Source organism: Condylura cristata, unplaced genomic scaffold (assembly GCF_000260355.1).
Source record: "Condylura cristata isolate star-nosed mole 26May11 unplaced genomic scaffold, ConCri1.0 scaffold00003, whole genome shotgun sequence".
In the NCBI taxonomy this organism is placed as follows: Eukaryota; Metazoa; Chordata; class Mammalia; order Eulipotyphla; family Talpidae; genus Condylura; species Condylura cristata.
In genome coordinates, this window is record NW_004567104.1 from 27,358,537 (window position 1) to 27,383,314 (window position 24,778).

Sequence of the window (24,778 nt, forward strand, 5' to 3'; positions counted from 1 at the left end):
CATATTTACACAATACAATTTCAATATAGAAAATACCAAGGAACTAAAAACAAAACAAAACAAAAAACATCTTAGAACTAATCAATGAGTTTACCACAGTCACAATATACAAGAATACAAGATAACATGCAAAAGTATATTTTACTTCTGTTCTAAGAGTACCCAATATCCCACTTTCCTTCTATCAAACCACCCCTATGATCCTGTAACACTCTTCATGTACATTTGACTCTAATGCCAGATTTAGAAGTAGGCATGTGACTGAAAACATGATATTCTCATGGCCACATTAATGAGTCTGAGAAGGGGAAAGAATCCAGTAGGAACTAATGAGAAGAATGAGTATTTTTCTAAAATGACTGAATAAAAAAGCAAGTTATTTTTTTCTACTAGGTAGTATATAGGGATACGTACTCCTGTATTTATGAGAGTCCCATGTGAAGCCCAAAAACAAAAACAATATAAAGTAATAATAATAGTATATTCTATTTGTGTGAAGAAACTCAGTATTTATGGTACTTTTTTGCCCTGGATCAATTTATATATGAAGCTAGAACTAATCCTGAACTTTTCAGTTAATTACTCAACAAATTGTTTTTGCTTCGAACAATTTTAGTTGGGGTTTTAGTTCTTCATAGAAAGTCCTAACTAATAAAATAAAATTTTACTAAAGACCAGATTCTGAAATAGAGGATGAGGAGAACTGAAAATAAGAATCATCTTGGATAAGAATCAGAAAATTACATGAAAGCTATGTGACTTACATAATCACCAGCTCTAATTAGACTATAAGGATAAAATTCATACTCTGAATCAAAACGCGTCCAGCTTTCCATCTGTTTTAAGAGCTAACGTAGTCACAGTTCAGGCAACAAATAAAATCTGGTACTATACCCTTTATACAGGTTATTCTTTATGATTTTTCATAAGTTCCTACAGAAATCTATAGCAGATGGGGGGCACATGAAGAAGAATCCAGAAATCAGTCTTGCCAAATGAACCTCATCTACTTTTTTGATAGCCATGTTATCCAACTTGTTAGTATAACATCTAACATGTGGTTTATCTGATTTCCAGAGGTCTTAACGTCCATTGCTACAGAGAATATCACACCGCCTTAAAAATCAGGCGGTGGTGGCCCTCCCTGGTGGTGCAGTGAGTTAAAGCACAGCACTAAGAAGCTAAAGCCACTTCCTCATGAGTTGATCCCCGCCTGGCCTGGAGGTGATCCACAAGGCATGGCAGACCTCTCTTGACCCACCCGCTGCTCCCCTCAGCAGTGTACTTCGAAGATCTGCCTGTTCTGCTCCCCATTCTATCGCTGGTGAATCCTCTCACTGCCCCTGCCTCTACCCCAGTTCTGTATGCACAAATAAATAAATCTTAAAAAAAAAAAAAAAATCAGGTGGGGGGGAACAGATTACTGAAAAATCATCAATTTTCTTAAGCCTATCAGATAGCTAAGGTTTCAGTCAATCACATAAACATATTTCAAAAAAAAAAAATCACAAGGCCTTCCAAGAAGAGCCACAACAAAATATTGATATCACCATTTTCAGCATATGGGAGAAGTGATGACTTCCATAGAAACAGAAGAAATACAACACTGAAATTTCAACAAACTAATAAAGGTCAAGTGTGGTTATAGAGTACCAGTGTGCAATACCTGAATGTCGTAGACCCCCCCAAAAGAAATTCACATTATAAACCTTTCCATAGGCATCAACTGGTCCTCATGAGAAAGAATGGGGCAGTTCCTGAAGTTTGCCTGAGCAAGCTCCCCTTGGCAACACAACTGTGAAGCTATTGATGGATGGCTGTATGGGGCAGGTTCAAGTTCCCTCCTACTTCCCTGAACTTATCTCCTGCTACTTAAGCTGCTAAAACAAAGATGGTAATTGACTTTTATCAATTACTTTGTTTTTGCATTATTCTTCATTTTGTACATTTTTTCATCTCAGCTGTAATCCCCGTGGACTTCCCACCACCACTTCACCCATGTGCCATCACCATAGTCCCATGTGCTCTTCCCACCCCAGTTTTTATCTTGCCCCCTCTCTTCCCCCATAAATGTTTCTGATTTATGGTTGCTAGTTGATGTTCTTTTTAACTTTATTACAATTATTATATATTATATTTATATGGCATATATTATATTTATATATATATATATATACTTATATATGTATTTTTTTCCTGATCCCTTACACTCCTGCTATGAGTGAAACCATCTGATATTTATCAATAACTTTGAAGTAGGAAACCCACACCCAAAATACAAGCAAAAATCCATCAATGCCAAATAAAGGATAAAAGCTAAAGTCCATGATGACTTTACTGTTCTGAAACCAGGAATCTATTAAATCACGTGCAAAAACTGCTAGAGGAGGGGCAGGAAACTCCCACCTAAAGTTAACCCCAGATAGAAGACAGAGTTGGCAGCCATGAAGAGAATGAACTGGAATAGTGACAAAGCACCACTCTCTGAGGCCCAGACACAAAAGGGACTATTTAGACTAAGTCTGAATAAAGACAGCAGATTAAGTCTCTCTACCCTTACTACAAGCTTGGCACTTAGTAACAATCATTGGAGGCCCCTGGGGCAGGGAGGGCAGGAACAGGAGAGAGAGCACTTCTGTGATATAGGCTTGCAAGAACAGCAGAAAACAGAAGGGGTATTCAGAGGATCTGATGGCAGCAAACAAAGGTCACTTCTTTGTCCAAAGGTCAAATAGCTTTTCTAAAGAGACCTAGAGGTTTTGTTTAATTCAAAATGAACCTAAAGAATGAAATAGCTACTAAACTAATACATACTGTATTATTTAGTAGCAGTGGTGGTAGCAACAGTGGTGGTGGTGGTGACAATAGTAATAGTAGTTGGTAATGGTGGCTGTGACAGAATGCCATGGCAGAGGTGGTAGACGGTTACTAAGTTAGAGTGGGAGATCTGGACTCAGCCTGCCTATGTTTAAGTTCTGCTTTGCAGCTTCCTTTTGTAAAATTGGGAGTAATAACTCAGTTGAGTTAAAAAAAAAAAAAGAAACTTTACACAAAAATCTTTAATTCAGCATTTCTTTTCAAAAATGAAAAGTGACTTCAATGTAACATGTATGATTTGGACATGAAAGAAGACAAGTAAGTAAGCACCTGCTGCTCATACCTCACAATATGTTGGGGGAGAAATACAAGACTACAGAATCTAGTGGATATCACTAGATCTAACAGGTACTCAGGCCTCTTCCAGACTAAGAATGATCCAAGTACCTCAGATGGCCTGATGAAGGTGGTCAGAATTGAGATGGGTTTCAATAGATGGACAAGATTCTAGTAGTCAGGCATTTGGTTAAAAACACCTAACTATATTCTGGGAAGAGCAGGTAGACCCCACTTGAGTGATCAAAGAAAAAAAAAAAATATATATATATATATCTTAGAAGTGGCTAAAGAAAAACGCACTTAGGGTGACTTGACTTCCAAGCTGAAAGATCCTTTCAAACTTATTGATAACGAATTGAAGGAGAGCAAACCTGACAGTAAATGTACCATAAAAATCAAGCCTAGCTTACCATTAAAAAACAAGTAGAAGTAACCAAGTATATTCTGAATACATATCAAAATATGCTCTGGGTCTTTCTATCTACCCAAACTTAATTTTGGAGATTTTCACTTGGGAACTAGTCTCAAAAAATTGATATTTCCTCATAATATTATCTTTTTTGTACTGATTCTAAGACTTGAGTGTCAGAATTTCAAAATCTTATATATCTGTTTCTCCCAAAAAGCTAATAAATTCTGGAAAAGTTATGGTGATAACAGTACCAGTCAGAGTCATATGTGTGTGTGTACAAATACTAAATCAGTGTGCCCTACACTTGGAGACAATACTTCTCTGGAAAGCACTCAGGACATTTAGACCTCCTCTCTGTTCCTTTTCTGAGGGGATATTAGAGTACCATTGTGCTGATTGACCTTATAAGAGTAGCTTTAGGCTGAGGACTGGGGAGGAGGCAGTGCTCTGAGCTGCCTGTCAAATCTACCCTTTTTGTGGTTTCAGGAAACTCACCAAGACTTATATCATGGGCATCTAGAAATATATGAAGGCTATTTAACTAGGAGGTCTTATTCTAGGTTCTTCACAAAGCCTTGAAACTGACATCTGGGAGTGGATCTCTATTGGACACACCCTCAAATCACCAAGTCCTTTGAAGGTTAAGTTCTATACTCTATGTCTACAGTGGATCTAAAGACACTATAAGGTTCAGAACTGATTAATCACTTATTGATAAATTTACTCTTTATTACTCTATTCATGAGAAATTCATACAGCATTGATAACTGGTGTTATCAACCACTAGTTCTCACTTAACATAATATTTCTACACATGTTCTCCTTTCCTTGCCATATTTTGTGTATGTGTGTTAGTGTGTGTGTGTGTGTGTGTTGGTCAAGAAATTATTGATCCTCTACAACATACATTGGTCTGGTTCAAATAAGGAAAGTATTACTGTAAATGAGATACACAGTCAACCATATGTGACCAAAATTTGCTTAAAGGTTGAAGAATAATGGCCAAGTCAATGCCACATTGCTGGTCTCCAACATCCTAATGTTCTTTCAACCACATTGTGCTGTTTCTGCCACCCTTAACAACTGAAGTAGTTATCTACTACTCAGCAAAAGCAGAGAGACATAAAGCACTATTTAAAGCAAGGACTTCCACCTCAACCTGTCAGTTACTTAGCCAAATGAACCTGACAGCTCACTGAACTTCTCTATGCCCTGAAGTCCTCATTTGCAGGTGAGAGGTAACAATACCCTACAGTATTGCTAAAAGGAGTGGAAAAAATATTATACATTAAGCCCTTGGTCTAGAGAAGCTCCCATGTAAATATCTGCTTTATTACTACTGCTAGCCTGCTCCAACTTGTTCCTACTTTTCCCTTGGGATAAACTTGTAGTCTCATCTACTCCCATTGGACAAACTAGGAAGTTTTGAGACATGTTTAATAACCACCCACTCTGCATATCACTCACTCTTACCCACAATCTATGGATTACCACACCTTTTTAATTCTAATGTCTAAATTTCTCTCAATCCATTTCTACTCAGAATCCTCTCAAAGAAAGTTATAGTTTCACTCTAGTTCTCTGACCTGGACTATTTCCAACACATCTTTCTGGGCTCTCCGACTCCAGTGAAATTTCCTCACCTCTTGATGTAACATCAAGAGGTGAGGAAGGCTAGTCCTACTACATCCTTGGGAAGGCTAGTCCTACTACATCCTGTCTTGTTTCAAATCTTCCCCTGTGGCTTCCATTGTTTGAGCAAGCACCACAGTCTAGCTCCATCATCACAGGTTCTAATTCAGTAAGTCTGGAGCCAGGTCTAGGAACAAATTTTTACATACTCCCCAGCTTGATTGTGGTACAGTTTTTTTCATGGACCAAACACTGAAGATCATTTCAAAAGAGAGATAAAAACTATATTCATTAGGGTGTGTTCTTCACAATCTGGCCCTTGCCTATTCCTGCACAGAAATGAAATACCACCTTCCCCCTTGAAGTTCTCTTTAACTGAGTGTCCCCTTCTGCATTCCCACATCTCTGAATGTATCACTCCACAATGACACCTATTTCATCTCAGGTTCATTATGTCTGGCCCTTGCAGGGTCAGCATGACGGGAACACAGCCTGTGCAGTCACACAGGGTCTTGCTCTCAGGAAAGCTCTGAACATGGTTTCATGCTCGGCTAGAGCCAAGTGATAGTCTTAATAACCATTGAACAAGGGGGAAACTCATTTTCATTTTGCACTGGGCCTGACAAATTATGTACGTAGTCCTGCCCACTCAACTGTGAACACCCTGAAAAAAGAAGTTGTTTGTTATTCACTCAAAATTCTCCTTGGCCAGAACAGAGGACTCCTGGCACAGAGTAGGAAATTGGTAAATATTTGTTGAGCTCACACATGAACAGACAAAAGGATAGAATAAAGTAGATCATAGAAAAATAGCATCGTATGGCTAAAGACTGAAAAAACAAATTTATGCTTGGGAAAGACAACAGTCAGTTGAAAAATTCATAAGATGATCGTAGAGTCCAAGTAAATAACATTAAAGTTCCTAGGTTTCTGTTTAAATTGTTCAAATTTCTATTTCTCTTTCTGAACTCTGCTGCCTCCATGTTCTTTCCAGAATGCAAAACTATAGGTTAAGGGAGCGTGCAGCTGTCTATCAAATATGACCCAAGAGCTTGTGCCAGGCACTGTGCTATATAATCTGGGGGTAGTAGAAGAGGGTCAGGGAAGGTTGTAGAAAGGTGAACCAAGCAGGGTCTCTGTCTTCACGAGTGAGTTAAATCAAAGATGAGTTGACTTCATGGGAGTTCTGTAGCAATGAATCAAGAATAAAGACATGCAGTTTGGCCAGTGGCCCAGCTTCCTGAACATTTCAACTCACAAAACGTCTCAGTCTGAACACAATTCCTCCACTATGAGATCTGTGGGTTCACTAGTTAACATTGGAAACCAACTCGGAGGTGCTCAAGAAGCATAATAAATAAGTGGCTATTGAGGTGGGGGGGCGGTGCTTTTGCTCCCTGGTGTTAGAGAAGAAAAGACAAACATCAGCTATCAAAGTGAGCCAAATAATTGGAGAGGACAGATGTCCCTAGCTCACGCTGGAGGCACGACAGGATTTTCAATGTGGCAAAGACCACACACCACCCTGCCGCTGTATTATGTGCCCACAGCAAAGCTAACTTCTTGCTGTTCTCAGAAAAGGCATGAACATTGCAAAAGTTTCTCTTGCTTTCCAAATTCACAAATTTTCAGTTACCCTGCCTACAAGTTGACAGAACATCAGTGACAACATTAAGAGATTCTAACCAAAATATGTACAAATGCCAAAAACTGTAGAAATGTGTTCAACTGTAAAACAAGGAAATGCAAAATTAATACAGTTGTAAAGTATCATTTTCACTTATCAGATGAGCTAAAGTTTAAAAAAGTAATAATGCTCAACATTGGCAAGTATAGCAGAGAAAGCAAGTATTCTTAAAAAGGATTTGCTAGTCTGAATATAAACTGGTACCACTACCGCCTGGCAACATGGCATTAAGTGCCTATGAAAATTTAAGATATGCAGCGCCTTTGATGCAGCAGTGTCATTTCTAGGGCTTCTGCCTTTGGAAATAATCTGACAAGTATGTTAAAAAACACACACAAAGTTGTCCATCGTAGTCAAAGAGATTTAGGAATAACAGAAATATTTAATAGGGGAGATTTGCTTATCACAGCACAGTTCATTCAAACACAATTTAAATAGTAAAATGCCTCTGTAGAACTATAATTATATAAAGACAAATACATCTGTAATATAATTTTAGGTGTAATCTAAGAGACCATCCTTTAAAAAGCAGTATAGAGGTAATAGCTCCTTTTTTGTTTAAAAATTCTATAAATGCATATGTGTGTGCATTCTTTAAGAATAGATTGTGATCATTTTATTTTGCTTTGGCAAGATACATTGCAAACAAATATCTAAACTGATATCTAAATAGAATATTCTTATTGTATTTGGACACAAGAGGCAGAAATAAGAGAAAGTCTTAAAGCATTCATATATTCAGTGATGTTGCTGATAAGTCTACCCTTCAGGTGGGGCAAGATGGAAGTCCCACAAGTCATTTACAGATTTCTATGACATAAAATTCCCAACTGTATTCATTTCAAGCTATAAATGAAACAGATACCATAGACATCATTACTAAGTATTTCCAAGATACACATACACAGATCTAAATAAGATCAAGAGTATAATGATAACAAAATAAGTAATTTCAATAGGGTAGGCTTTGTGCTTGTGAATTTTTTATAATAGGCTTTGTGTGTGTGTGCATCTGAAAGGAGAATCATCAATATAATAATATTGATCATGCTTGGACAGAAAGCTCATGAATTGCATTTATTTCGTTCTTTAGATCTTTACATGTCAGTCTCAATATAGTTTTACAACCAACATGTTAAAATATACAGAAAAAAAATCAAGTTTCTTTTTTGTTAAAACCTAGGAAAGTTTTAAAAAAGTCAGGAAATATTACTTTTACAACATGGCTCCTTGAAGCAAATGCTTCCCCCAGAAGATTATGACTTCTTTGGGATGTACTTAAAGATGAGTAATATTCAAATTAAACTGTGAAGTCTTTCTGCTGTCATGGCATAGGAAATGGGCATCAGTGTTTCCAAAGTTCAAAATATAAATATATAACATCAGAATTCAAAGTGATTTGAGTTTTTTGTCCATCTGTAGCTCCCACTTTACAAATAAGAAAATCAGGTCCCAAAACACATAAATATTTTCCTATAGTTAGTACTACATGGCAGGAGGTAAGGTAACTAGGTTTCTCTCCATTTATAAATGGGCTTTATAGCTTGTGGACAATAGTATTTATTCTTCCTTGTCATTACTTAAAGAAAAGATCAGATGTTGAGTAGTATTCATTTCATCATTGAATTATGGAAGCCCCGACTCTGCCTATATTTGTTTCACTAACAGTCACTGATACTTTCCAGAATTGTGTATTTCTCAAAATCTCCCATAGAGATTAGCTCAGTTCAGAGCCATATAGCCCTATGGGACAGGAGTAAAAAGAACTTCTTCTACCCTGCATGTACAAAAACTGAGACTGGTGCAGGCAAGGGACGAGCCATCTGGGTGCATCTTCTCTAAAGGTCACTTTCTTCACTTTTCTTCCTTGCTCTTCCAATAAAATTATTTCTCCCTTTGGCTCCTGTCTCATTTGTACTTAACAATATTATCTTCAGGTCTGCTAGGGTTTGCTCTTTAGTTCCTGGTTTTTTGTTTGTTTGTTTTTTAATTTTTAAATGAAAAATAGTATTAGGTATTTTTTAGGTTTTTCTTGATTTGACCTAAAATGCTGAGTCTCTTGAAACCTGAAATCATCTTCAACTTTTGAAGATGGCTTCTGCTAAGGTCCAAATTGTGGATATCATAAACCAAGAAATTGTAAACATTTTGATGTAACACATTTCTAGACAACTCTGACTTTTGACAGGTGATTAACATAAAAGTCAATGAAGAAAGACTTGTCTGGAGAACATAGATTACAGACAACAAAACAGATTCTGGGGAATATCAGAAGGACCAGATGTTTTCCTAAGTTTTGTTTCCCTAAGAGAAGTGTGTTCTCCTGTTAGGAGCACAATGTCTTCAGAAAGAAGTGGTGATATTAACATCCAAAGACAAAGAAGCTACCAACTTAAACTAACTCCTGGGGGTTTCACCTCCTAGATTTATTGGCTGATACAAATTAGACAAGCAAACTCTGTTTCAATCAGTTTCTTCAACATCATGCCACTGACTTCACAGCAGTGTTGGAAACTAAATTAGCTAGTGGTCAAGAAAATACTTTGTAAACTAAAAGTCACCATGAAAATATGTGAGGCACATTTAAGATATCTTAATATTTTTGAGGTTTACTGCTCTGGGTGAGGAGAATGGAGTGGTGAGTTTAAAAGGGACAGAGTGTCAGAAGCAGCAACAGGCAGGTGGCCAGATTTCTCGGGCAGAATAGGATGGAGTTCTCAAGCGTGCATACTAATTGCTGCACCTCCGCTGAGACTACTGGCCAAAAGACTCCTCCCCAGAACACACAGTGTCCCTTTCTAGTCAAAAGGGCCCTCGTAAGAGGGTTTCAACTGCATACAAAACCAACCCAACACTAATGGGTTGTGAAGCTATTACCTGTATTGCTTTGCTGGGATTGCATCGGCTGCAGAAGGTGTAGTTTGCCTAGAACTAGGAAAGTCAGCTCCCAGGAAGATGGCGCTTAATGGCTTTCAAATGACAAGCGCTCAAACTGCAGAGATGAGTGTATAGGGAAAGTAGGTGTATTTCCATATGAGGATTTGAGGGAGCGTTAAAAAAGTGAAACAAAAACCCACCACTAGAAAGAAAGAGACCTTGCCTTATAATGAAGAGGTTAACAGATGAGGAGAATTTTTAAACTTAATTTAGAGAGTAGTGGAACATTCCCTCTCTAAAGATAACACTTGGGAAATACAAGGATGCTATCCAGCATAGGGTCAAAAAGTCATGTCTGGTGACGTTGCGTCTGGTCTGAAAGCTCTTGTCATTTGGTGGGTCAAATCTGAGAGAAATAAAGTGACTACTAAAAAGGCCACTTAACTTTGGGTGCCTTTTATTTCCTTATGATTTTTCAGCTTTGATAGCAAAAGGGATCTACTCAAGAAGGTCCAAAAAATGTTGTTGCTATAGGAACAGGTAAGCAGATTAGACTTGCAAAACCAGTTTAGGAACAAAGAATTTAATAGTCAGGGCTAAAGCAATTAGCCAAGTAAACAGTCTAAATATCTTTTAGGTTTGTTATTTATATATTAATTGCAAGAAGATAAAATGTTATTATAGAATGAAAGCATCATATTTTAACATTTTAATTACACCATTACTGCATAAAAGACTATGCTTACACAATTAGCTGAAAGGCCTTATTAAATAGAAGTACACATTTCTAACTCTCTCTTGATTACATTGTAATTGAGAAATAAAGCTTTGAATTCAGTAAGAGCATAAAAATCATCTTTGATTTTCCTACAGCTCCCCAGGTGGGAACACATCCAAAATATAAGCGAGAGTAAGCACAGAAAGGTTCCTATCACCAATCTCCACAACTAGGGCACTCCCAATACAATTCTAGAAGTAAAAAGAAATGTGTGGGGGCCGATAATTGTTAATAATTTATAGGTTTCCGTCACCCAAAAGTCTTGGTGAACAAAAATATGTAAGAAGAGAAGGTCAAAAGACCCAAATGCACCGCTCCTGCACACTGTTGTCTCCTTCTTCCTATCACAGAATATGCTGCTTCCCAAATTAGGGATTTGCTGAAATTATTATACATTTTAAGCAGAAGTTGCTACGAGAGAGTGAGAGTCTTCCTTTCTGGTTTATTGTAGAAGGAAACTTTCTTGATTAAAATGAATACATTATTTTCAACCTAGAAAAATTCTGCTGTCAGAAGTTACATTTATGGGACTGACAGGTTTCTTGAACTTTACTTTTCCTCACGTGATACCACAGTCAAATCACAGAGAAGTGTGTGGTGTGTGTGTTTGAGAATGTGGTGTGTGTGAGTGCAATACGGGGTGAGGGGGGAGAGCTGGGAATATTATGTGGAGAGGGATAGTTGGAGAGGCAAAGAGGGAAATGTAGCTGGAGTCTTACCATCTCATTCTCTTCTCCTTCATTGAGCAAAGCCTGCTGTCCCTTCTCAAAGCGGTCCCCCATGAAAAAGTTATTCCACTCCTCCTCCCTGACCTTCCAGAGCAGATGTTTCCAAGACGAACTTGCCCAGCCACTGCCGGAGGCCAGCTGACTGAAAGAGTTAATGATCCTCCAGGTTACAACTCCTTCTTGAGTGTACACCTTCTCTCAGCAAATGTCAATACTTAGAAAACTGAACTCCTCCCACGAGTCACTCTGGCTAGGAGGAATTTCTGTCTGCGCCCTGCTTACTGCATTCTTTCAGAGCAGCTGTCCCAAAAGAGGCTGCTCCCATGCAGATCTTTTTGTGCCCAACTTACAGGAAAAAAAACCTCTTTGCTTGCCCAGTGCCTGTCAGCAAAGGACATCTGACTGCAAATCCAAGAGGACAATGAGAGTTGGCAGGACCCTTCCAAGAAAGGGAACAGCCACACGCAAGGCCAGGTCACTGCTTTGTTCACAGAGGCGAAAGCATCGGGGAAAGAGGGTGTTAACAGAACTGCAGCCCCAATCCATCAGCATTTAATAGTATCTTCATTCATTTTGCTTACAAAGGTACAAATTATGACTAATCCTTTCCCAAAGGTATTTGTAATCATATTGCTTTGTGTATGCAAAAAATCTATTTTACTAAATATGTATGTAGAATTAAGTGACAAATTTGAAAAACATTTAAAAAGTTAAAATCAAACTATTCTATGTAGTCTCCTTTCGCAAAGACACTGGTGCTCAAACTTTTAAGGGAGTCTAGAAATAAAATACTAGGTGACTGTATGGTGAGACATTTTTTATTCTTTCAAACATTCACTCATACACCTTGAGCCTAAAGAAAATATATAAAAATCAAGTTATAGTTAGACTCATGTAGGAATTCAAGCATACAAAAATATAGGGTAGGAAGTGACTGGTTATAACGAGAGCTGGTTGTCCAAACTAAGTGCGGAAGTACCAGTGGGGTGCTGGGAAACTCATATCCATTCATCTTGGCTGTGGACTCTGCTGCTCCTCTGCACTGGCCTAGCTCTGTGATCTGCCAACAGGGGCTGGCTCTTCTCGTCTGGTAACAGGAGGATCTGAATGAGGACTTGTGAAGGCATATTGCACAGCCCTGTTCAAGGCTAAAGGAAGCATGCCACTAACAGCAGGGTCAAAGGCATATGCTCTGGATTTGGAGGCCCTCCATACAAACTTGAACTTTGTTAGCAATGCAACCTTGGCATAACAATTTTCATAAGCTCCAGACACCTCCATTGGCTCGCATGTTAAAATAAAGACAATAACAGAATTTTCCTCCTAAAACTATTGTGGGAGGGCTTGTGCCTGGAAAACAGTATGTGTTCAATCAAGCAGAGCTAGTTTAAACTTTACTGGGCCCACATACTGTCCTGCAGACTAGATCCACTTGTGGGTACTGAGATCTCTGACCTGGTACAAGTACCCCTGAGGTGACCAAGACTAAAGTCTGTGTAGGAGTGGATGTGTGTGCGTGTGTGTGTGTGCGTGTGAATCCCTGAGCTGGTATACTGGTACAATATAAATATAATAAACACTAAAAAGTAAGATATTACAGTATTAATTACAAAATGTACACCCCATTCTCTGATTTCTTAAAACCTATTAGCACCATTTAACCAAATAAGTAAAACTAAAATTAACATCTTAATCACAAGATGAAATGGGGTTATGAAATGGAGTGTGGGGTTTCTTTTAGGGGTGAAAATGTTCTGGATTTATGTAGTGTTTATGATTGTACAACTTTGTGAACAAACTGAAATTCTCTCAAGAGTATGCTTTACAGAATCAGTTGGTTATGTCTCATAAAATAAATAAATAACACCAGAGGTCTAATAGGCACTCATTTAAATATTAGCAGAGAAAGAAATAAGACAAGAAAATGTCAACCTCTGTCTCAGCTGACAGGGGTTGGGGAGTACTGGTGTTGATGTAGTAAAATGGGTGCGCAATGAGAGAAGAGCATTTCCTTCTGTTGTCTGCTATTAGTGACATTTGCACTGTTTCCTTCTGGCCACTTTCCTGAATACACTTGGCTACTCATGCAGCATTGAGCAGGGAAGGTGAGTGTATAGTTGGTTAAGATTTATAGGAAAAGCTTCCCACAAAGCCACCTCATTAAACAATTCCGGATGTGCTCTAATAATATTTAAACCAAACTTGAATGGCAACTAAATCCCTAAGAACATAGAAAACTTTTGTGAAAGACAGTTCATGAAAAACCATTTTCTACAATGTGATCCAGAACTGAAGACTGAAATAGTGAGAGTTCCCTCGAGAAGAGATGAGACCAGGAGAACTTGGGGAATGGGAAAGGCTGAGACACAGGACAGTGATTTTAAACAATATAGGAACAGAAGGAACAAAACAGCCTCCAGGGAAATAGAAGTGTTTTACTGAAATGTTGCTGAGTTAGTCACCACCTAGAGTAAGATCAAGTTACAGGACAATTAGGAAACAGAAACCAACCACCATGAAACTTCCGGACCACCTTGTACCTGATCAATAGTCTGGCACATTGGGCAACAGGAAGTCCGATAGTCTCGAGTCATAGACAGGCTGGAGGAAACGGACATCCTCCTTGGGGCCCCTCCTGCAGTCAGTGTTCCTTCCTCTTGCTTCAATAGACTTACACTTGCTTGCTCTCATGCTTGGGGTGGTAGCATTATTCTTCCACTGGCGTACACACCTGGACCATGAACATCCACTCTCCTAACACCCCCACATTCCCCAAAGAGCTCTAGTGAAAAATCACTCAAGTGCTTCCAGGGCAATATGCCTGTGGGCAGTGCTCTCTTTCCTTTAGCACTTTTGGTCTACAGGCAAGACCATATCCAGAAATGGACTAGACTGTGTAGGCACATTCACTGAACACTTCCTACTTGCGACCTACTGTAAGAATTTTATACACAGATTGCACAGCCTTTACAACAGCTTCTGAGGTCAGTATTATTGTTGCTGTTGTTGTTGGCATCCCCACTTAACACACAAGTTAACGCAGCTGCAGAAAATAAGTCATTTGCCTAAATTTAAATGCTTAGTCAGTCTTTCTAGATAATAATATAAATTTATCCATGGGTTTGTTAAGCCCCTAAATTAAATCTTCTATTTCCTTTGGAATGTTATCTGAAAGCATATACTTTCATAAAAAAATTAATAGACTTTCTCTTTTAGAACGAAGTTAGATGCATACCAAAATTAAGTGGATGATCTGGCTATTTCTCATCTATTCCTTGCATATAAGTGTCCTCCCCCACAGGCAGCATCCCCCCACCAAAAGAGCACATTTATTTTCATTGATGAACCTACATGGACAAGTGATTACCACCCAACATCCATAGTTTAATTAAGGCTCACTCTTGGATTGTACATTGTATTGACAAAGGTATAATGTAATGGCATGTACTCACCATTACATTATCATACAAAGTGATTTCAGACCTGAACATTCTGTCTGCTCCTCCTATTCATCCCTACTCCAACTTCCCTAACTCTTTAACCTCTGATTCTATTACTGTCTCTAGTTTGCCTTTCCAGAATGGTTTATAATTGGAATCATACTGCATGCTACCCTTTCAGATTCACTTCTTTTATTTAGTAATATGAATGTAAATTTCCTCCATGTCTTCCTGTACTTTCAGAGCACATTTGTTCTTTAGAGCTGAGTAATACCCCATTACTCAGGTGTATGTTCTGGATACACAACAGTTTACTTATCTATTCACCTACAAAAAGACATCTTAGTTATTTCCAAGTTTTGGTCGTTACAAATAAAAATGCTATAAACATTCATATGCAGGGTTTTTTGTATACATATATCTTCAATTCATTGACAATGCCACTAGGGAATTGCAACTAAAACGACTATACATCTATTAAAACAGCCAAAATCCAAAATGCTGGCAATATCAAATACTGGCAAGGGTATACTGCCACAGGAACTCTCACTCTTTACTGATGGGAATTCAGAATGGTACAGTCCTTTTGGAAAACTGTTTTTCCAGTTTCTTACAAAATTAAACATCTGATCAAGCAGTTGTTCATGTTTGTATTTACCTGAAAAAGTTGAATTTCTTTTCCTTAAAATAAGTTCCCTTTCCCTTTTTTAACTGTTTAATATTTCTATTCTACACTACATTTATCATACAGGGTGTGAAATGGTGTGATGGGAATAGCAGAGGTGAATTTAATGAGTCTGAATTCAAATTTTGATATTTTGATGACCGATTCCATTCATTCCTTTATTGAACTTTTTTTTTTTTACCTTCAGTGCCAAGCCTGTACCAAATGAAGAATATAGCTTAATAAAATAAATCCTGGAAGAGTTAAGTCTGTGAGGAGGCAAGATCAACACAAAAATATAATTCCAAAACATGTACTGATTACAAAAGAATGACAGAAGAAGTTTAGGTGAGGGGTTAGACCAGAAGTCTTCATGATGCAGGGAGGGTGCTAGTCTACTTGAATAATCTAGATGGGGAAAGATTACTGACAAAGACTGAGAGCAACGACACAGAAGACAACCTGCACAGGAGCCCATGCTCTAGACTATGAGTTACACACATGCATTAATAACCTAGATTGGAAAGGTATGCTCAAGAGGAGAGGTTGTTTCAGTCATTTTCTGATTCTCTCTGTACGCATTTCCTGTCAAACGTTCTATATCAAATAAGAAAAAAGGAATAAGAAGAAAATAAAAATTAACTTTCTCTTTGTTCATCTGGTATCTCAACTTGCTTTCATTTATCCGAAAGTATGTCTGCTGCTCTGAGTAATTCTCAACCTCTTTGGGTGGGTATAATAGATGTTAAATGGAAATAATGGCAGTGCTGGTTTCTGCCAGGACTGTGCACATGCTGATACTTCACTTGCCTAACTCACTTAGATGGTGTAAAGATAAGTGGTAATAATGTTTCATCATATATTAATTTCCACCTTTCATCTGAGAACTCCACAGCATATTACAAACATTATTCCTTGCAACATCTCTGTGAAGTTAGAAGGTGACTAATATTATTGCCCCCACTTGAGAGCTGCAGGAATTGAGTCACAAAGGGGTCACACGTAACTATTTAAGTTCATGGTGTCCTCATCATGGAGTGAAACCCAAAACAAGTGCAATATTTCTGCCCTGTCATCATTGGCAATGAATTACCTCAAGCTTACTCTTCAGCACTCATTACCCAAATCTGATATTTGTAAAGTACGTAGGTACATTAGTTACTGAACTATTATCTAAACTTGACTGTTATTATTAATTATCCTAATCTACATTAATGCTTTATTTGTGGATGATATTGGAACAAACAGACATGGGATGTCCCAAAGAGGAATTATCTGCCTCAAGGTCGTGATGTGAAGTTTAATTGAATTAATTAATGTCTGTAAAACATTTAGCAACACTTAGATTAAAAGGTCTAATACAAAGATACAAGATCGCCTTAATATTACAAAAGAAAAGAGCAGGTTAGTGGTTATTTCTACTTCTCAAAGGACTTGCTTTCAATTATCCCTACTCAGCATTGACCTTTGAGGAGACCTGGGGTGAACTATTGTTCCACATTCAAAATAGTCCCACACACACACCCTTGGCCTCCCTGGTGGCCCAGGGGTTAAAACCTCAGCACTATCACCAGCCACTGCAGCATGAGCTCTATACCCAGCCAGGTTGCTGACCCACTTGGCACACAAACCTCTCCTGCCTCACCAGCTGCTCCCCTTAGCAGTGCACTTCAATAAATCCTCCTGTTTTTTTCGATCTCCACTCTGACTCTGGTGAATTTTCTCAGCCTGTGCACCTCTAGCCTATATTCTAGAGAGTGTATGCATAAGTAAAAAAAAAGAATCTTCAAAATAACTGCCTCCTGAAGTCCAACAGTATAGCAGAAGAGTGAAACTATAAATCATTCATGTATTTACAACCAAATTATATGTAAATAAAGACAACAGTCTTTGGATGACTGATGACCATTATATTTATAAACACCTCAGAGAGAGTAGAAAAGACTAAAATTTAAATGTGCTTGGCGGTAACTGGGGTAGCTGAGATAGATGCCTCTCTATTATTGTTAACTGAAGGGTTCACACCCACATTGGAACTTTTTCACCTTGAAACTGCACTGGAAAGAGGGGCACACATAGTCAGTGTGCAAAAGGGAAGTTTCTCCCTATGGAGAACTGCAAGGGAAGAGGAGCAGAAACTCAGGGCAGAAGGTTGGAGTAATAAATCAGCTTCTGGGAATGGCGACTATACTGCTGGATAGTAACAAGGCTGCCAGAGGCAGAGAGTGAAACAGAGAAGTTTCAGGACAGTGGATAGTTTTGATGACTCCCAGTGTGGGGTCTGTGTAAGGTGATGATAGTCTGCTTAAGCTTGTGGATCCCATGTGTGAAAAGCTAAATTTCAAACCAGTAGGGAAGCTTAGATCGGCTCACCTGTGCCCTATCAGAAAAAGCTCCTTTCTATAACTGGCAGTAATGTCATGCAAAAAACTGCCTCACCCCCACCCAAGACCAACCCCAAGATAACAACTATCTAGGGTGTGCATTGCCACGAACCAGAGTTCAAAGTACGTGGACTCTAGCAGCAGGAGCAAGCACCTCATGGCAAGGCTCTGTACTTGAAAGGCAAAGGGAACAAATGCCAGCCCTGAGTGTATCTCAGCTGCCCCCCCTCCCAGTGTCACCACTATTGAGAGAGGTCTGCAGGGAAGTCGGTCTTTTTGCAAACCTCGAGAAACACACAGCCTTCATTTGCTTGTAATCAGGATCAGGACAAGAGCCTGCCTGCAGTGAGAACACGCAGCTCTCATATCATTCCACATCTGCACACAACCATTGTCCAAATCTGCTGGCCACAGAACCCATAGACCAGAGTTGAACTACAGCTGAGAGTCCGATACTAGTCCAAGATTATTTGAAATGCTTTAGTTGAGGAACTAAATTCTCCTAGAGGAGAATTCCCCTCACCTCATCCACTCAACTACAAGGCCTTGTAGCACTTTAGGGGATTTGAATTCTTGACCTCACTAGCGGCAACCTCCTGACACACTACTGCCTTGGCTCCTGCTAGCATAGAGCTCCAATCACCTGAACACGTGTAGAGGCATCAATCTATGAAGCAATAGACACCAATAATACCAGGTAAACAACCCAGAATTATATCCTGGACTCTGTAAGCCTAACTCAAGGCCAATTAACCAAAAAGAAAGAAAAAATCCTTATCTCAATCCATGAAACTAAAAACGAGACAGAGAAATATACCACAAATGATGTAGGAAGGAAAAAAAAAAAACTAAGACAAATTTGAATCCAGAATCCAGCAGAACTACATAACTTGGCTAATGAGGAATTTAAGGTAACAAGCCAGCCTGTGGAAATAAGAAAAACAATGAATAAAGCAAAGTAGGAATAGAAGGACAGAGAAAATATGGGTTTGCAGCAAAATATGAGATTGAAAAAATATGTAACAAAAGTGAATTAAAAAATATAATAGAAGATCTTGACAGTAGATACACACAAGTAGCTAATAGAATCAGCAATTTTATAGACTCACCAGAGACAGAATGGGGAGCAGACACTTGTAGAAATAGGTAGACATCGCTTCTCAGCCTTTTGGCTAAGATCAAGTGTAGAAATAGGTAGATTGACTGAAATATACACTTGAGGGGAGCAGCTGGTGAGACAGGAGAGGTCTGCTGTGCAATATGGGTCAGCAACCTGGCTGGGGTTCACACTCTGCTGCAGTGGCTGCCAACAGCTGCATAGTGCTGAGACATAACCCCTTGCACCCAGGGAGGCCCAGAACCCACAAGTTGGAATGCACAGTGCTAAAAGGAATACAAGTATACTAGCAAAGAGAATATAGAATAAACACAGTATAAAAGTCCTTTTTGGATAATTTAAAGAGAAACAACATCTGTATCATGGGAAAACCTGGAGGTGGTGAGATAGAAAAAGGCTTAGAAAATTAAAACACACACACACACACACACACACAATGTCAAGTATCTCCTTATTCTGGATAAGAAACCAGATATCCTGATCCCAGAAAACCAGAGTCCTAAGCAGAATAATTCCCCAAGAGACATTGTAATCAAACTGCTAAAAACAACTGATAAGGCAAGGAAGAAACACTGAGAGTATCCAGAAAAAAGAGGAGTTACCTACAAAGAACACCTAGTACATTATCTGTGGACTTCTCAATGAAAATCTTACAGGCAAGAAGGGAATGGCAGAGAAATTTAAAGGCTACAAAAAAGTATTTCCAACCTAGAATATTTTATCTGGCCAGACTATTATTCAAGGCTGAAAGAGGTGTAAGGAACTTCATAGAAAAATACAGTAATAGAAGCATCATTACTAGGGCTTCCTTGAATGAAATATTAAACATGCTATTACAAATAACAAGTTTCTTCTAGAATTAACAGACATCAAAATTACAACATGGAGGAAGAGGAGATTAAAAATGTGAACTATTACAATTAGTTAAGACGAAGCCATTCAATAGGTCATAAATATTGAACATCACATATAAATCTCAGTATAATGAAATAGATTGGATTGGAAAAGAAGTGAAACTATCACTATTTGCAGGCAATATGATTTATACCAAAATTCTTGCAGAAACAATCAATGAATATAGAAAAGTGACAAATTATAAAATTTATTCACAAAAACCTCTTGCACTTTTAAATACAAATAATATCAAGAAAATTAAGAGATTGATGCCATTTTCATAAAGAGATGGAAAAAATATTCCATATTCATGGATGGGAAAAATTATGGTAACAATTTTACCAAAAGGGATATTATATAGATATTACAAAATTGTCATTAAAATTCAAATGACATTCTTTAAGGAAATAGAACCAAAAATACCAAAATTTATATGACATGATGAAAAACCACAAATAGCCAAAGCAATCTTTAAGTTATATTATAGAGCAACAATAATTGGCCCTCCCTGGTGGCGCAGCGAGTTAAAGCACAGCACTACGAAGCTAAAGCCACTTTGGTGTGAGTTCGATTCCCACCCCGAAGGTGACCCACATGACACACCAGACCTCTCCTGACCCACCCGCTGCTCCCCTCAGCAGTGTACTTCATCAGTCTGCCTGTTTTTGCTCCCCCACTCTGTCTCTGGTGAATTCTCTCACCACTCCTGCACCTCTGGCCTGTACCCCAGTTCTGTATGCATAAACAAATAGATTTTTAAAAAACAGCAACAATAATTAAAACAATATGGCATTGGAGTAAAAATAGCTACAGGGATCAGTGAAACAGAATTGAGAGCCCAGAAATAAGCCCACACATGTCAATACTTAATTTATCACACAGGAGGCAGGATCATACAATAAAGCAAGGAGAACCTCTTTAACAAATGGTGCTGAGGAAACTGTATGGACACATTTAAAAGAATAAAATTGGATTACTTTCTAATTCCATACACAAAAATAATTTCAAAATGTGTTAAAAACAAGTATAAGATCTGTGACAATAAAACACACAGAAGAAAGCCTTGGTGATATGTTTCACATAGAGGAAAAGTAATTATAGACTAGTAGACACTAATTTCCATACTGAGATTTTTTGAGGTTAAGAGTAAGGGGGAGCGAGAAAACATCAAAGGGCTATAAAGGACAGTGGTGGAGGAAAATAAAAGATAATGGAAAATTTTCCCAAGAATATTACTTGTAATGAGAACATCAATGAATTATACCCCTTTTTATTTGATTGGCATAGATAGATTAAATAAATATTTGTGATAATTTAAAAAAAAAAAACAGAAAAGTTCCCTCTCTCCATTTTCTGTTATTTTGAAAAATAAAATATAAGCAAGCTCCTCTCTGCAGATAAGGCAGCACTCCATCTGTGCAACTGCTCTTCACTGGCAAATGTTCTGACAATTCTAGATCGCCAGGGTTAGTTTATAAAAATAAAGTCAAGTGAGTAAAACCCAGGCAGAAAATGCATGCCAATATACTTAATTTTGAGGACTTTAACCTGAAGACTTGAATATACAAAATAATACATGTTAGGACGCAATTATTAAGTGTCACAGACTGCTCCACCTAACTAGACAGGACTTTAGGAATGAACTGCAGAATGGAGGCCTCAAGAGGGAGTGGGAACTACAGGCAGGGGCCCCATAGTATACAATGAAGGGATATAGATGCTCTGGGGTAAGTGGGGGTGCAGTGATGCACACTGAGGAGGTACAAACCTAGCTCCTGAATCATATCCCGTGGTTTGATCCAATGTTACCAGAAGTTAACTAATTAAAAATAAAATAAAATGTGAACTTGCTAAATTACCCTCATCATTTCTCAGGTGAAGGGGAACTTCCTTCCAGGACGACTGTATAATGATTTGTCCAAGTCCACACCATCTGTAAAAGCAGGGACTCAAATCAAGGACTCGGGTTTTATATGATATACTTTAAAGCGCCACTTTTTGCGAAGCACTCAGAGTAAGATTCTTTGAAATATTCTCTCTAGAATATGTAAAAAGATAATTTTATCTGGAAAGTTTGATGTAAACAGAACTTTTCTGGAGCCCACCAGTTGTGTAAAGCCACGGCCCTATCACAGAGTTGTCAATCGTATACCCAGGTGGATGGGGAGAGCTTGACAAATGGTGCTGGCATTTGTCACACCTGGCCGGCTCAAACTACTACTGGGGGAACTGCTGAAAGGGCTGGTGCTAACAAAGCAAGTTAGCAGGTGTTGCAGTTTAGGGCAGCTTTTACATAAATAACACAAATGAGCAGTTGGCCAAGGAGGGAAGGGAAGTGGAAACATTTCCATGAAGCGGTTAGAATTCAATGATGAGGAAGACAGGGAGGTGATACGTGGAAATCCAAACAGGAAGTTGGCTCCAACAGCCTGTCCTCTAGTGGCCAAACCCAGCGATTTTCTCTGAGCCTGGGGCAGTGTTCAAAGTCTGGACTGGAACCTGGCAAGAGAAAGGCTAGTTCGCTCCTAAGCTTGAGTCAGGCTGCCAGACAGGAGCTAGGGTACAGCTCAGGTATAGTAGCAGTAGCAGCCAGGCATCTTGGTCTAGGAGTGAGGCAAGAGCCCTCATCTCATCAGATTAGGCTAAAACTTGGTGTGGAGCAGTGGAAAGTGAGGCTGGGTTGGATTCAGTACTCTGCATTGGGCCTGTGATGGGCCTGGAACCGGGCTAAGCCCTTTGGTGGGAGTCAAGAACAAGTCCCAGGTGGCTATGGAGTGGGGGGAGGTAGGGAGGCAAGGTAGAGACAAAGCTGGGGCTGGCTGTTGGGCTTCCTGTTTATCACTTACTATGAAGGACTTAGCTAGTTATCTCTTTCACCAGCAAGTAAGATACTCCACATGTGGGAAGAGAAGTTCAAGTAGTTCTGTAGCACTTGGGAAGGAGAAGGGACTGAAATGAAATTTTAGCCCGTTAATTTGCTCATGTTGCATGGTCTGTCAATGCCCTAGCCAAGTGGGTAATGGGAGATGTCACTTCCTGAAAAAAGAATGTAAAGTGGAACTAATTCATTCCCAGTGTTCAGAACTTCTCAGTTAGTGCAACACCAACAGGGGCTCTGGGATCTTCTATGGCTCTCCTGGGATCTTCTCTCCTCGGTAAAGCAGCTCGAATTAACAAATTAACATCTCAGTGAAAAACAAGTTTGCCTTGCAAACGCAGTTTCAACACAAGTCCCCCAGCTTCCCACCTCACCTCTGTTCTTCTTGCCTTTCCAGGTTTCCCCTCCCCCTTTCCTGGTGCTCCTACCCCAGGAATCTTCCCGGTGGGTCCTCTCTGCTGGCATCTAACAGCTGGGAGCTCTCCTACCAAACACTATTAAATGGTCAAGTTTTTGGAATAGGTGATGGAAAACACGGTCACTTACTTCCTGTTAAAGTCCTCTGCTGTGTGATCCGAACAAGTGGCTTTACTGTTCTGATCTCAGTTTCTGAACTGCATGGAAAATGATGAAACCAATGTTGTTTCAGTCATCCTGTGACCACTTAAAGCACTTACAACTGCTCAGCAGGGAGTTAAGGGCTGTGAATGGCAGTTCGGGAGACTGTCCCGAGTGAGCAAGCTGTGAGATAGCTGAGCTACTAGCACCATACACTGCAGTGCCCCAGTCCTGTGTACTGGACAACTCACAAATCCATGGAGTTTGCTGAAAGGAACAAACCAACCTAAGTGCTTTCTTCCTCTCTAGGCCACAGATGCATTTTAGACACAGAAGCATGGTTCTCTGCAGGCAATGCACCTGCCTTTGTTCTTGTAAACTACTCTTTTTGCCCTAATCCAGTTTTATGTATTGAAATTTAATACTTGAGTGATTATCCTTAATTTTGGATCATCAGGCTTTCTTTGATCTTTTAAACCGTGATGATGGAACAGATGGTCTCCAGCTTATATCTTCTCTACATCTGAGCATTCCATGCATCTGGAAAGCAGCTGGCCTTTGTCCTTAAAGCAATGGTGACCCTCTTGACCTGCATTTTGCCCTCAATAATCTGGGATCACTCCTGAAGGTACAGCCTAAACCTGATCTGCTGAGGAAATAGTTTCTTCTTTCTGGGGGAAGAAGGGAGGAAGGAATAAAGATAGGTGCAAAATCTTTCATCCAGTTACAGGCAATAATGGGCCTTCTTCTTCCACTTTAGTTACTATTTCTGTTTCTGGGTACATTGAAAGGAGCATGGATTTGCAATCACCCCAAATCTAGACCAGGCTCTACAACTTGCTGGAGAAACTTCGACAAGACTGCAAAGATTGCTCGTCTATAAGAGAGGATGAATAACTCCACAGGGCTGTTGGACGAACAAAAGTATATAAACTGTCTGTATAAGTGAGCATAAACCAGGTGTCTGTTTCTAATACCATTCTCCACTAAAAGGAACCAGGACTCCTTGAGGGGGTAGGCAGAGAAAATGGTCAATTCCAGGACCATGACAACAAAAATACAAGATGAGACTAGACCTTAAATGGGCTAACCAGAAAATAAGAAAGTCACACAAAAATAAAACAATAGTGGGTGGAATCAAAAAGCACTGGAGCAACAGGAAGAGGCCCCAATGGCCAAACTAAAACCAAATGAGCCACAAATTTAAAAACGGATTTGGACTTTAACCCTAACTATAAAGTAACTGTCCACAATCCCCATGGATATTAAAAACGGAGTAAATAAATCAATGGAGAAGAGACAATTCTCCTAGGGAAAAAACATCAAATGCTTAATGGAGGTGCTGCCCCCTTGAGGAGGGCGACTCAGCTGGCCACTCCTTAAGAGTGGGCTACTCCCAGGGACTCCTTTCAAAGAGTATGGTTTGGGAATGGGAGAGGAAAAGGGAACTGTGCAGTGAAAAATCCTGACAAGCACTACCTAGCCAGGTGATCAAGTCACCTGCAACAGTGATAAAATCCTATCGATAGTATGTGTCCTCAGTATGATGAGAATGAGCATTTATTGCTGTCCG

General features: G+C 39.2%; 1 protein-coding gene across 1 annotated transcript in view; it reads right to left on the reverse strand.

The window, feature by feature from the left end:
- The window catches only part of ATP13A4 (ATPase type 13A4), a 106,242-nt gene extending 94,822 nt beyond the window's left edge, over positions 1-11,420 (reverse strand). Inside the window, exon 1 of the mRNA XM_004675106.1 lies at positions 11,262-11,420. Within this exon, the coding sequence (XP_004675163.1) occupies positions 11,262-11,324 (63 nt within the window). The 5' untranslated portion in view covers positions 11,325-11,420. The remainder of the gene's footprint in view (positions 1-11,261) is intronic.
- Positions 11,421-24,778: the final 13,358 nt, after the last annotated feature.